We start from the raw sequence: 13,820 nt of genomic DNA on the forward strand, positions 1-13,820 counted from the left end.
TGAACAGGCAGTTAACCCACTGTTCCCAGGCCGTCATTGAAAATAAGAATTTGTTCTTAACTGACTTGCCTGGTTAAATAAAGGTAAAATAAAAAAAAATAAAAAATGCAAATTTCAACCGAAGCATTGTCAACAGGAGCCCATGTATCTGATGCTGTCTGGACATAAATAATATATAATACTATAATTTCTTGGTTACAAACTGTTTAGTTTAGCTTGCTCGGATGCTTTTTCTGAGATTGATGCATCTTTCTGTCAGGGTGCGCCTCGGTCAAATAAATTCTTATTCATATTTCAATATTTAAATTTGGACAAGGAGGTAAACTACAGTAGGGCGGGTCAGGAACCCTAAGGCCCGCCATTTGTAGGCTACTGACCTATGTGACTGCATATGTTTTGTGAGCTACGGTTTCCTGTCAGTGAGAGGAAATCCATGCATGAAACCGGAAAAGTGGATCCACTCCCAACACACACAAACTCACGTGCACACATGTCTACTTATTGCATTTTCTCATTAACACAAACATAATCACATCACTTTATTCCACTAAGGCCAGGATTTAATCAGATCCATGTAAGATCCACACTCTGACTGCTCTCTCTCTCTCTCTGTGTGTGTGTGTGAAATCTCATTGACATCAAATTATGGAAAGGGGCTAGTTGTTGCATTCAATTTCAAGAAGTAGGCTATCCTTAAAATTCTCCATCATCTCACCACACACAGAGAGAGAGAGAGAGCAGTCAGAGTGTGTGTGTGTGTGTGTGTGGAGGAAGGAACACGAACGCCTCCAGCTGCTGGCCAAGAAGGTGACGTCAGTTGGGCCAGTAAGTAGTCAGAATTACAATATTACTGTGTGTGTGTGTGCGCGCGGGCGCAAAGAGGAGGAAAAGTGTGTTTACACAGACGGCCGAGAGCCTGGGGAATAATGCGCTAGAGGAAGTGAGCCGGCTCTCTGTCTGCGCGCTCCGACTTCCTGCTCTGTAGAAGAAAAAAAAACCCGGATCCCCTTACAGTCTCGAGTCCCGCAGCTCAGACGGCATCAGAATGGAAAACCAGCGCATTATACGGAATTCTCTTTAAAAACATATACAGAAGGAAAGCAGACGTCCAACACCAGGGTATGTGGAGGCATGCTTATCTATGATATTCATATTCACTTTATTAAACCAGGATAGTCACTGAGTTTGAGTGATGATGACTTAGAAGTGAACTCTGTACCAGAAAATATAGTTTGGAAATATGATATAACTCGGGTCATCACAATGAACTTGGAATTTAGGGGACGACAGTCGATAGATGCTGATAGCATATCCGCGATTTGTTACGCTATCTTGGCACACATGTATACATTTGCGTAAAATGTATGTGTTTCCTTCTATTCATAAAAGTACGCCATAAAAAGTTACGTTTATTTTCGTTCTGATGTTTGCTAACATTGGGCTACTCCGTTATTCACACATTGGATGTCAAACTCAAATCGCTCGGGTCTGTCACCGTGCCCTAATCTGCTTTTCTCGCGCAATTTATTGTTTGTGATGCATTTGGCAACTCCAATTAGCTGTTGGTGTGAAAATGCGCTCATGGCCCTTTAACAACTCTAGTAGACTTTCTGGTTTGTCTGGACTCGACAGACTAATTGCCATGCGCTTCCGGATTGAAACTGGCAGCAGACAACATCTTGAAAATGAGTCATGGGGCAAACAAAGAGCCGTTTGAGTGTTCCAGGCTCTCCAACACCGATGGCTCTGCACAAACCCGAGCCCGGCGTTCCACGGATGATAACCCATACTCTAGAGCGTCTATATACGGCGTTTGGTACGATACAGCGACCAGAGGCATTATATAGCCTATGAGGTCTCATGAAGTCACTGTTGGTTGTACAGTACGTGCTAGCGACAGGAACGCGTAGCGCAGTGGCTAGTTGGTTTTTCCATTGGTAGTGCGCAGGAAGAGAGCACATTTAGTCATGGTTAAGTAATCCCCCCACACAGAGAGCTCATAACGGGTTTCCGTTTGGTCGATACTGGAGAAGCATATCCAAAGGACCAGCTGTATAATTTCTCTCTCTGTGTCATAGCACTGTTATAAGATACTAGAAACTCCCTAACAAAATAAATAATCCCTACCAGAAGCTACATGTAGAGTGTGTGTACCTGTCCAGGTGGAGAGACACTCAGCTGTGGGCCTATCGTCCCACAGTACAAATAAATAACGTGGACATGTTCAATGCTGCAATAAAACAGATGTAAATCTATGATGACAGTGTTTTTAATTGCACCAATCCCGTGTTTATCAGGCAATGCAGAGTTGCATGTTTCCTTACTATTGCTAAGGATATCCCCAAATGAACAGATCCTGCTGTTTTGTCTCTGAGCTTGGCTAGTTAACCCTTGTCACTATGGAACATCAAAAGACTAAATCCCTCATACATCATGCCACAGCATGTCCTGGGGGAGACCCAGAGTACATACATGTATGCAATGCATTCTCCATATGTTGTTGTGGAATAGGAAATGGGTGGTGTGTGTTGCTGTACCAGAGCGAGGCCAGGAGGAAACCCGTCCATTTGTCTCATCTGTGAGGTCTCTGTGTTTCCGATGGTTCCCGGTGACAGGAATTCCTACCTTTGAGTTGGGACTGGCCTTTCCCCGGGAAGACGCCCTGTAGCAGAATGAGAGGAAGTCCTCATTTAGACAGCTTTAGACAGCTTTATGGTCTCCCATCAGACACACTATAGACATACACACACCCACACATCCCTACCATACACAAAAACACACACTGAGGAGACCTCCTCAGGAAACAGAGACAGAGGGGGTATTCACCTTTTTCCTCTCCTGGATGGTCGCTCTCCCACTGAGAGGGATGGAGGTGGAGAGAGGGATGGAGGAGGAGGGAAAGCAGGATTCTCTGTTCGGTATTTTCAAACAGACAAGCTTGTGTCTGGGGCATGTGTGTGTGTATGTGTGTGTGTGAGAGAGAGAGAGATGCACAGAAAGTTGTCTGTGTGGAGTGAGAGACAGACGGACAGTGAAGTCAAGGTAAATAGTGTCGTCGGGCTGTGGCCTGTCTTAGCAGAGGGGCACTGACCACGTCCTCTTTTATCACCACGGAAACATCCCTAGCTCCACCCGTCTGGCCATAGTTGGCAGCACCAAGTCCCTGAACTCTGACACAAGCACACACACTTGAACTCTTTATTTTGACCTATAATGAAACATAATTACTACTACGAAGCGCACAGGCACAAAGCACAGCGTGTGAGTGAGTGCAAGTGACCGAGTGTGCATGCGTGTTAGTGGAGTGGCATAGAGTTTGAGTGGACAAGCTTCTCTGACTTGTCTGATGTACTAAAGCTGCCAGGCAGCCCCTCATTCACAAAGAGCTGCTGTGTTGACCCGTCTTCTTATCATTTGGGCAGCCAGCCAAGCTCTCCAGCGAGTGAAAGTTTTACATAGCCCCTGGTGTGTCTCATTACATATGCAGTAATGGCTTTTATTCCCCACTTCAACATATTGTAATATGAGATGTATGATGTCGCTGGCTGGCACTTCACCTCATAGGCATACATATGTCTATAGACAGTACATTGATTGGCACCGGATCTGGCACATGATGCCAGGAGTAGCGAAATACTATGACTCCAGTGTCTGCTGTAGTGATGATCTAAATGTGTTTTTGGTGTGTTTTGTGTCTTTATGGGTAGGCTTTTATGGTGCAGGAAATGCCTTCTTGGTTGGGGGCGGGACATGGGGGGAGGCTTTTGTACTTGAGGGTTAGAATGGGTGTTCGTCGATTTACATGCCGTGCAAGTGTAACCCCTCTTTCTTTCTCCCTCTCTCTCCAGTCATGGAGAGTGCCATCACGTTGTGGCAGTTCCTGCTGCAGCTGTTATTGGACCAGAGCCACAAGCACCTGATCTGCTGGACTTCTGACGATGGGGAGTTTAAACTGCTCAAGTCAGAAGAGGTGGCCAAGCTGTGGGGCCTGAGGAAGAACAAGACCAACATGAACTATGACAAGCTGAGCCGCGCCCTGCGTTACTACTATGACAAGGTACACCTCCCATAGATTACATTGGCACAACACAAACACCTGCTGGTACGGTTGACAAGGTACATCCCATAGATTACATTGGCATTACACAAACACCAAATACATACCTGCTGGTATGGATGACCAGGTACAACACGGATGACCAGGTACACCAACATGGTATAAACCCTTCACAAACATACAGTAAATTGAGAAATCATGTAACTAAACAAAATGAAAAAGAAACTATACTATGGAACTAAGATAAATTATATAAAAGAATGATAGTAAAACGCTCTGGAGAACTTTAATGATATTTGATGCAAAAAAGCAAATCTCGGCTTCATCCTTCATTAAGGCAGATGGCTTGTTCATCATAAAACCCTTTGATATTGCCAACCACTTTAATATTTGTTGTTGTTGACAAGATTAACAAACTTAGGTATGACATCCAAACAACAAATACTGAGTCTTCCTATTTATGCATAATGGACCAAATAATGAAAAGGCAAGCACTGTAGTTTTGAGTTCCACAAAGTCTGTGTGGAAGGGTGAAAAATGGTTGCTATCTATAAATAAGGACAAACCACCTGGTACCGACAACCTGGATGGTAAACTGCTGAGGTTGGTAGCGGAATACATTGTGACTCGTTTGCCACATCTTCAATTTCAGCCTGGAAGACTGTGTGCCCTCAGACATGGAGGGAGATAAAGGTCATTCTGCTACCCAAGAATAGCAGGACCCACTAATTATTCAAACAGCTGACCAATCAGCTTGTTACATGTGCTTAGCAAACTTTTGGAAAAACATTTGATCAAATATTTTGCAGAAAAAGAGACTTTCAGCAACAGACTTTCAGCATGCTTACAGTGATGGGCACTCTACATGGACACAAATGACTGATGGTTGGCTGAAAGTAATTGATAGTAAGAAGATTGGGTTGCTTTGTTAGACTTCAGTGCATCTTTTAATGTCATTGATCATAACCTATTGCTGAAAAAAATGTAGGTGTTATTTGCATCCTCTGCCTTATTATGGATTGAGAGTTACCCATCTAATAGAACACAGAAGGTCTTTGTTAATGGAAGCCTCTCTCATGCAAATTCAGTTGAGTGTGGTATACCGCAGGGCAGCCTGCTAAGGCCATTGTTTTCTATTTTTACAAATTACCTTCCACTGACCTTGAGTAATGCCTGTGTGTCTATGTACGCTGACATCAACAGCATACACGTCGGCTACAACTAGAGGTTGACCGATTAATTGGAATGGCCGATTTAATTAGGGCCGGTTTCAAGTTTTCATAACAATCTAAATCTGTATTTTTGGACACCGATTTGGCCGATTTAAAAAAAAAAAACTATTTTTATTTTTTACACCTTTTATTTAACTAGGCAAGTAGTTAAGAACACATTCTTATTTTCAATGACGGCCTAGGAACGGTGGGTTAACTGCCTTGTTCAGGGGCAGAACAACAGATTTTTACCTTGTCAGCTCGGGGATTCAATCTTGCAACCTTACAGTTAACTAGTCCGACGCGCTAACCACCTGCCTCTCATTGCACTCCACGAGTAGCCTGCCTGTTACGCGAATGCAGTAAGAAGCCAAGATAACTTGCTAGCTAGCATTAAACTTCGTATAAAAGACAATCAATCATAATCACTAGTTAACTACACATGGTTGATGATATTCATAGTTTATCTAGCGTGTCCTGCGTTGCATATAATCGATGCAGTGCGCATTCGCAAAAAAGGACTGTCGTTGCTCCAACGTGTACCTAACCATAAACATCAATGCCTTTCTTAAAATCAATACACAAGTATATATTTTTAAACCTGCATATTTAGTTCATATTGCCTGCTAACATGCATTTATTTTAACTAGGTAAATTGTGTCACTTCTCTTGCAACAGAGTCAGGGTATATGCAGCAGTTTGGGCCACCTGGCTCGTTGAGAACTGTGTGAAGACTATTTCTTCCTAACAAAGACAGTCAACTTCGCCAAACGGGGGATGATTTAACAAAAGCACATGTGCGAAAAAAGCACAATCGTTCCATGACTGTACCTAACCACAACCATAAACACCAATGCCTTTCTTAAAATCAATACACAGAAGTATATATTTTGAAACCTGCATATTTAGCTAAAAGAAATCCAGGTTAGCAGGCAATATTAACCACGTGAAATTGTGTCACTTCTCTTGCGTTCCTTGCACGCAGAGTCAGGGTATATGCAACAGTTTGGGCCGCCTGGCTCGTTGCGAACTAATTTGCCAGAATTTTACGTAATTGTGACATAACATTGAAGTTCGTACAATGTAACAGCAATATTTAGACTTAGGGATGCCACACGTTAGATAAAATACAGAACGGTTCCGTATTTCACTGAAATAAACGTTTTGTTTTCTAAATGATACGTTTCCGGATTCGACCATATTAATGACCAAAGGCTTGTATTTCTGTGTGTTATGTTATAATTAAGTATATGATTTGATATTTGGTAGAGCAGTCTGACTGAGCGATGGTAGGCAGCAGCAGGCTCGTACGCATTCATTCAAACAGCACTTTCGTGCATTTTGCCAATAGCTCTTCACAATGCTTCAAGCATTGAGCTGTTTATGACTTCAGGCCTATCAACTCCCGAGATTAGGCTGGTGTAACCAATGTGAAATGACTAGCTAGTTAGCGGGGTGCGCGCTAATAGCGTTTCAATCGGTGACGTCACTCGCTCTGAGACTTGGAGTAGTTGTTACCCTTGCTCTGCAAGGAGCGATGGGTAATGATGCTTCGGGGGTGGCTGTTGTCGTTGTGTTCCTGGTTCGAGCCCAGGTAGGGGCGAGGAGAGGGACGGAAGCTATACTGTTACACTGGCAATACTAAAGTAAGAACATCCAATAGTCAAAGGTATATGAAATACAAATGGTATAGAGAGAAATAGTCCTATAAATACTATATTAACTACAACCTAAAACCTCTTACCTTGAAATATTGAAGTCTCATGTTAAAAGGAACCACCAGCTTTCATATGTTCTGAGCAAGGAACTTAAACGTTAGCTTTTTTACATGGCACATATTGCACTTTTACTTTCTTCTCCAACACTTTGTTTTTGCATTATTTAAACCAAACATGTTTCATTATTTATTTGAGGCTAAATTGATTTTTATTTATGTATTATATTGAGTTAAAATAGTCAGTATTGTTGTAATTGTTTTTTAAAATGTATTTTTATTTATTTTTTAAATCGTCCGTTTTAATCGGTTAGCGCCTTTTTTTTGGGCCTCCAATAATCGGTATCCACGTTGAAAAATCATAATCGGTCGACCTCTAGCTACAACAGTCAAATAAATAACTGAGACACTTAACATAGAGATCCAGTCAGTTTTAGAAAGGGTAACTAGCAATAGGCTGTTGCTAAATATTTCAAAAACAAAAAGCATAATTTTTGGGACAAATCACTTGCTCAGTGAGAAACCTAATTTAGATACAGTGGGGCAAAAAAGTATTTAGTCAGCCACCAATTGTGCAAGTTCTCCCACTTAAAAAGATGAGAGAGGCCTATAATTTTCATCATAGGTACACTTCAACTATGACAGACAAAATGAGAAAAAAAATCCAGAAAATCACATTGTAGGATTTTTAATGAATTTATTTGCAAATTATGGTGGAAAATAAGTATTTGGTCACCTACAAACAAACAAGATATCTGGCTCTCACAGACCTGTAACTTCTTCTTTAAGAGGCTCCTCTGTCCTCCACTTGTTACCTGTATTAATGGCACCTATTTGAACTTGTTATCAGTATAAAAGACACCTGTCCACTACCTCAAACAGTCACACTCCAAACTCCACTATGGCCAAGACCAAAGAGCTGTCAAAGGACACCAGAAACAAAATTGTAGACCTGCACCAGGCTGGGAAGACTGAATCTGCAATAGGTAAGCAGCTTGGTTTGAAGAAATCAACTGTGGGAGCAAATATTAGGAAATGGAAGACATACAAGACCACTGATAATCTCCCTCGATCTGGGGCTCCACGCAAGATCTCACCCCGTGGGGTCAAAATGATCACAAGAACGGTGAGCAAAAATCCCAGAACCACACGGGGGGACCTAGTGAATGACCTGCAGAGAGCTGGGACCAAAGTAACAAAGCCTACCATCAGTAACACACTACGCCGCCAGGGATTCAAATCCTGCAGTGCCAGACATGTCCCCCTGCTTAAGCCAGTACATGTCCAGGCCCGTCTGAAGTTTGCTAGAGAGCATTTGGATGATCCAGAAGAAGATTGGGAGAATGTCATATGGTCAGATGAAACCAAAATATAACTTTTTGTTAAAAACTCAACTCATCGTGTTTGGAGGACAAAGAATGATGAGTTGCATCCAAAGAACACCATACCAACTGTGAAGCATGGGGGTGGAAACATCATGCTTTGGGGCTGTTTTTCTGCAAAGGGACCAGGACGACGGATCCGTGTAAGGGAAAGAATGAATGGGGCCATGTATCGTGAGATTGAGTGAAAACCTCCTTCCATCAGCAAGGGCATTGAAGATGGGTGTGGCTGGGTCTTTCAGCATGACAATGATCCCAAACACACCGCCCGGGCAATGAAGGAGTGGCTTCGTAAGAAGCATTTCAAGGTCCTGGAGTGGCCTAGCCAGTCTCCAGATCTCAACCCCATAGAAAATCTTTGGAGGGAGTTGAAAGTCCTTGTTGCCCAGCAACAGCCCCAAAACATCACTGCTCTAGAGGAGATCTGCATGGAGGAATGGACCAAAATACCAGCAACAGTGTGTGAAAACCTTGTGAAGACTTACAGATTGCCAACAAAGGGTATATAACAAAGTATTTAGATAAACTTTTGTTATTGACCAAATAATTATTTTCCACCATAATTTGCAAATAAATTCATTAAAAATCCTACAATGTGATTTTCTGGATTTTTTTCTCTCACTTTGTCTGTCATAGTTGAAGTGTACCTATGATGAAAATTACAGGCCTCATCTTTTTAAGTGGGAGAACCTGCACAATTGGTGGCTGACTAAATACTTTTTTTGCCCCACTGTATCTTATTGAGTAATGTGACAATTGAGCAAGTTGAAGAGACTAAACTGCTGGGTGTAACCCTAGATAGCAAGCTGTCATTGTCAAAACATATAGACTCAATGGTTGCTAAAATGGGAAGAGGTCTGTCCATGATAGGGCGTTGCTCTGACTTCTCAGTCGACCAGACAGGTCCTACAGGCCCTAGCTTTGTCGCACCTGGACTACTGCCCAGCTGTGTGGTCATGGGCAGCAAAGCAGGACATAGGTCAATTGCAGATGGTCCAGAACAAGGCAGCATGTATCACACTTGAATGTGCACAGAGGGGAAGTTGAGGAGAGATTGACTGTATCACTATTGGTCTTTGTGCGAGGTATTGATATGTTGAAGGTACCGAACTGCTCAAGCAGTTGTCAAGCAGTTGTCACACAGTTCAGACACTCAGAAGTACAACACAAGGCATGCAACCAGAGGTCTCTTCACAGTCCCCAGGTCCAGAACAGAGGCTGGGAAACACACAGTATTAGATAGAGCCATGACTAGATGGAACTCTCTGCCACCCCAGGTAACTCAAACTAGCACTAAACCTAGTAAAAAAAAGAAAAATAAATGACACCTTACTGCACAAAAGGGACTATGACAAGACACAGCCATTTTAAATATGTTGTATTGTAATTTGCACTGTATTATGTCTTAGACCTAGATATTGTTAAGGACTGAAATACATATCAGTACATTAACTAATAATGTTCTGTACTATCTATTATGTCATGTTTCATGTGGACCCCAGGAAGAGTAGCTGATGCTTTTGCAGCGGCTAATGGGGATCCTCATAAATACCAAATACCTCAACACCGCATTAAACATGTCTGTACCAATTCTACAGGTCAAACCACCATATATCGTGGCATGCATGTTAACATCACACTGTTATTACTGTATAACATATGATGCTTCAACTCCTCCCCCCTTCGCCAGAACATCATCAAGAAGGTGATTGGCCAGAAGTTTGTGTACAAATTTGTGTCCTTTCCGGAGATCCTGAAGATGGACCCTGCGGCGGTGGAGATGGGTGTGCGGGGGTCTGATGAGACTGGTGGGGCCCTGTCAGAGGGGGAGGGGGATGAGGAGGGGATGAGGGGCGGCCCCCCAGGGAGGAACGAGTACCTCCACTCAGGCCTCTACTCCTCCTTTACTGTCAGCTCCCTCCAGCATCCCCAGGACCTCCTCCGGCCAATCAAGGTGGAGCCTCGACATGATCACCATGATGACAGTGGCACAGTGATTCGCTTTGTTCAGAACCGCAGCCATAAGGACGGGGCACTGCCGGTGGTGTCGCTGCCTTCATCCCCGCCCCCTTCCTCAAACGAGGGCTATTATTTGTCCAAACCTTCCCCAAGGCTAGCCTACTCCTCGTCCTGCTCCTCCTCCCCATCACACAGCCCCACCCACGCACTCTGGAGGGCACGGAGCCCCGCCCCTGAGACTGATGAATCAGAGCAGAGTGCTCAACCCCTTAACCTATCGTCTGGTCACAGAGACCGTGGCCAGGTCACACCCACGCCAGAGAAGCGGGGCTTAGCCAATAGCGTCCCGCCAAAAACCAGGAAGCCAAAAGGCCTGGAGATATCTGCACCCTCCCTGCTCCTGACAGCCAATGACATCGGATCTATCGCCCTCAACAGTCCTGCGCTGCCCTCTGGGTCCCTAACACCAGCCTTCTTCACTGCACAGGTCAGCACCACCCTCACTCACAATCTTTTCCCAGGTTAGCCCTGAACACAAACGCATACACTCGCTCCACCCTTGCCCTCTGTGTGTGTACGTGCTGATTTATGTGTGTAATGACATTGGGGGAAAATACATGACTTATCTGGACTTATCCCTGAGTCTCTCTGGAACGGTCTGTCCTTTCCTTACCATGAAGCAGGGTAGGGAGAGGAGAGGGAGGGAGGTAAGAGAGAGTTATTGAGGAGAGACGGAGAGAGGAAATGAGGGAATGAGTGAAAGAGGTAAGCGGAAAAGAGGGATAGGGTGGGGAGCGAGACTAGTAAGGAGGAGAGAGGGAGGGAGAGAGGTAAGTTGAGAGTGCAAAGAAGGGAGAGAGAAGGGAGGGTGGGGAGGTCTAAGTGAAGCCATATGTTCCTAAATCTCTTGAATCGCGTCGTAAGGTAAGGGCTGTTTTAATACCACGGATACAGAGAGAGGGAGAGAGAATCTAGAACTCCTCGTTATTGGGCCACAACAAAACAACACATTAAAATAGCATACATCATTCCTTACCCACATAAACACAACCCCCCTTTAACAGAGAAATTAAGTCAGGGAGAGAGAGCGATAGGGAGAAATTGATGTCATATGTAGCTTCTCAGCTCAAACCTAGTTTTCCAAGTTCTGTGACCTCAAGAGTTCCCCAAGTCATTCTTGAATTCACTCCCCCAGTCTCCCCCAAAGCAGGGTATGAAGCCCTCTCTCCCCTCCTAGTTCCAGTGTTTTACTAAAACAAACAGTGCCAGCGCAGCAGGACTGAATAACCACAGGGAGAAATTAAACCTCTGTGCTGTGTGTGTTCATACTCAGCTAGATCATTTTACAGATCACCAATAAAAACACCAACAGAACATTTAACAAATTGACATCTCTCACTCTTTCCATAAACTCTTTGTTCTCCCCCTCTAGACTCCCTCAGGTCTCATCCTCACCCCCAGTCCCCTGCTGTCCAGTATCCATTTCTGGAGCAGTCTGAGTCCCGGAGGATCCCTGAGCCCCGCTCGCCTGCAGGGCCATGGACCCCTGTTCCAGGTGACACACACACACACACACTCTCTCTAAAAGAGAATAGAGAGGCGAAAGGAAAGTAAGAGTGACACCACCTGGAGTGAAGACTGATGCGAGTTAAGGAGGAGAGAGGGAGGGACAGAGAGGAAAGTTGTGGGATGGGTGACAAAGGGTTAGGGGAGGACAGTTTAGTATTTGCTTGTTCATGCTGAGCTGAGAGGGAAAGGGCTCCACTCGAACTGGTAAAAAAAAAAGAGGGATAGTGAATGCTGACCGTCTGAGTTAGAAGTTTGAGCTACGACTTGGGTTGCAAAATTCCGGGAACCTTAAATAAATTCCCTGGTTTCCCGAAATCCCGATTGTAGGATCCCAGATCCAGGAGGGAATAAGCAGTAAATCTGTAGTCCTCCATCCAGGACTTCTGGAAAAACAAAATGTTTTGAAAGTTCCCTGAATTCTGCAACCATTGCTAAGACAGAAGATTCCCCCAAACAGCCTCATTTTCTCAACAACAACAACAACAAGAGTCACATGACACCACCGCTATTTAGTTGTGTGTGTGTGAGCGGTTCACTGTGATTGTACTTAAGTGTGTGTGTGTGACTCACCGTGTGCATGGGTTTCAAAATAAGCTACAGATGTTTCCTTTCTGGTGTGGACAGGGGTGGGTGGGGGGGGGGTCAGGAGCCCCACCCACTCCCACATCAGGAAGTGCCTCTCCTCCCATCGTCAGTAGGGATGGGCGTTAAAATACCTCAGCCACCATTTTAGGGGATTCTTAAACCCAGTCATCAGCCTCTCCAGAGTTACCCAGAGTTTTGGCTAGAGTTCTTTATAAAGAAAATGATCATTAGCAGTAATAGTACACATGTATAACACTATACTAGGGATAGAGATGAATGTACTTCACCTCACTATAATATGGGGTGCATCATTTTTATTGTGTGCCATTTCCTATCTGACAGTGGATCTCACCGGTCTTGTCCATCTGTCTGTAGTTCCCCACCCTGCTGAATGGGCCCATCCCAGTCCCCTTGTCCAGCCTGGACACCTCCTCCCCCCTACTGCTCTCCCACAGCCCACACAAGTCCTGATCTTCCTGGAGGACAGTACATACTCTACTGGACTCTACTACCAACTGGACCAAAACAGGCTTAAAATCAGGCCCGACCCGAACAAGTTCAAATCCTGCACCCCGACACAGCAGGACTCGAGGCCAAATCAGGTTAAGCCAGCAAATATCAGGACACTGCTGCAAACCTACTGGATCAGCCTTCAACTGTGTCAATATCATTGACTTGAAGATACATCTTCTTTAGTTTCGTTGAAACAGTTATTTTTAATTTTTTTTACTTACTCATCTCATCCATCTTGAAATTTTTTTTAGTTATCCCATATTTATCCTCTTCAGAATGCTGTTCCATGCATTGTACTTTGTCTGGTGTATGGTTATAACGCTTTATACGAGACAGGGCGTGGTTATAACGCTTTATAAGAGACAGGGCGTGGTTATAACGCTTTATAAGAGACAGGGCGTGGTTATAACGCTTTATAAGAGACAGGGCGTGGTTATAAAGCTTTATATCATTGTATAGTGGTTGATATGTTCACATGAGGCTGTGAACCTGGTTGTATTGTTCTGGCTAAGTGTTTTTCTATGGTTTTGTATTGCATTACACTAAGCATTATTACCTTGTACCGGCTGTGCCTTCTCAAACGTAAGAGTTATGTAAATGTTTTATTTTCAAGCTTTTTTTTTCTTCTTTTTTTTAATAGACGAAATTCCAGTTCAATATTAAACAAAAGCTTATTTGTAACAGCTTTGTTATTTTTTTATAAAGGAATTGATACAAATGTATTCTCAATGATTTGCTATTTGTTTTGCTGTTTGAGAGTCAAGTAAAAATGACTTTTTTTAAATAAACATGAAGCATTGACTGCTATACAACTCATTTTATCTGGTGTG

At 43.7% G+C, this 13,820-nt stretch overlaps 1 protein-coding gene across 2 annotated transcripts; it reads left to right on the forward strand.

Annotated features, from left to right (window-relative positions):
• The first annotated feature begins 716 nt into the window (after positions 1–716).
• On the forward strand, positions 717–13,806 carry LOC110490339 (ETS transcription factor ELK3). 2 transcript variants are annotated; one of them, XM_021563671.3, is made up of 5 exons: positions 717–1,119; positions 3,849–4,057; positions 10,055–10,810; positions 11,756–11,878; positions 12,820–13,806. In XM_021563671.3, exons 2-5 carry the CDS (start codon positions 3,851–3,853, stop codon positions 12,850–12,852), a joined length of 1,119 nt encoding a protein of 372 aa, XP_021419346.1. In that variant the 5' UTR covers positions 717–1,119; positions 3,849–3,850; the 3' UTR covers positions 12,853–13,806. The 2 variants fall into 2 exon arrangements, with proteins under 2 accessions (XP_021419346.1, XP_021419345.1); XM_021563670.3 differs by having other exon boundaries at positions 744–1,119; positions 12,853–13,806.
• Positions 13,807–13,820: the final 14 nt, after the last annotated feature.

This window comes from Oncorhynchus mykiss, chromosome 15 (assembly GCF_057628025.1).
Source record: "Oncorhynchus mykiss isolate SJ-2025 chromosome 15, ASM5762802v1, whole genome shotgun sequence".
Lineage (NCBI taxonomy): Eukaryota > Metazoa > Chordata > Actinopteri > Salmoniformes > Salmonidae > Oncorhynchus > Oncorhynchus mykiss.

Bases quoted from the DNA above. Each gene is read 5' to 3' on its own strand.
- LOC110490339 (XM_021563670.3), top strand. From the start codon at position 3,851: ATGGAGAGTGCCATCACGTTGTGGCAGTTCCTGCTGCAGCTGTTATTG. The intron at 10,811-11,755 runs GTCAGCACCACC...CTCCCCCTCTAG, and splicing joins CAGCCTTCTTCACTGCACAG to ACTCCCTCAGGTCTCATCCT. The intron at 11,879-12,852 runs GTGACACACACA...ATCTGTCTGTAG, and splicing joins GCCATGGACCCCTGTTCCAG to TTCCCCACCCTGCTGAATGG.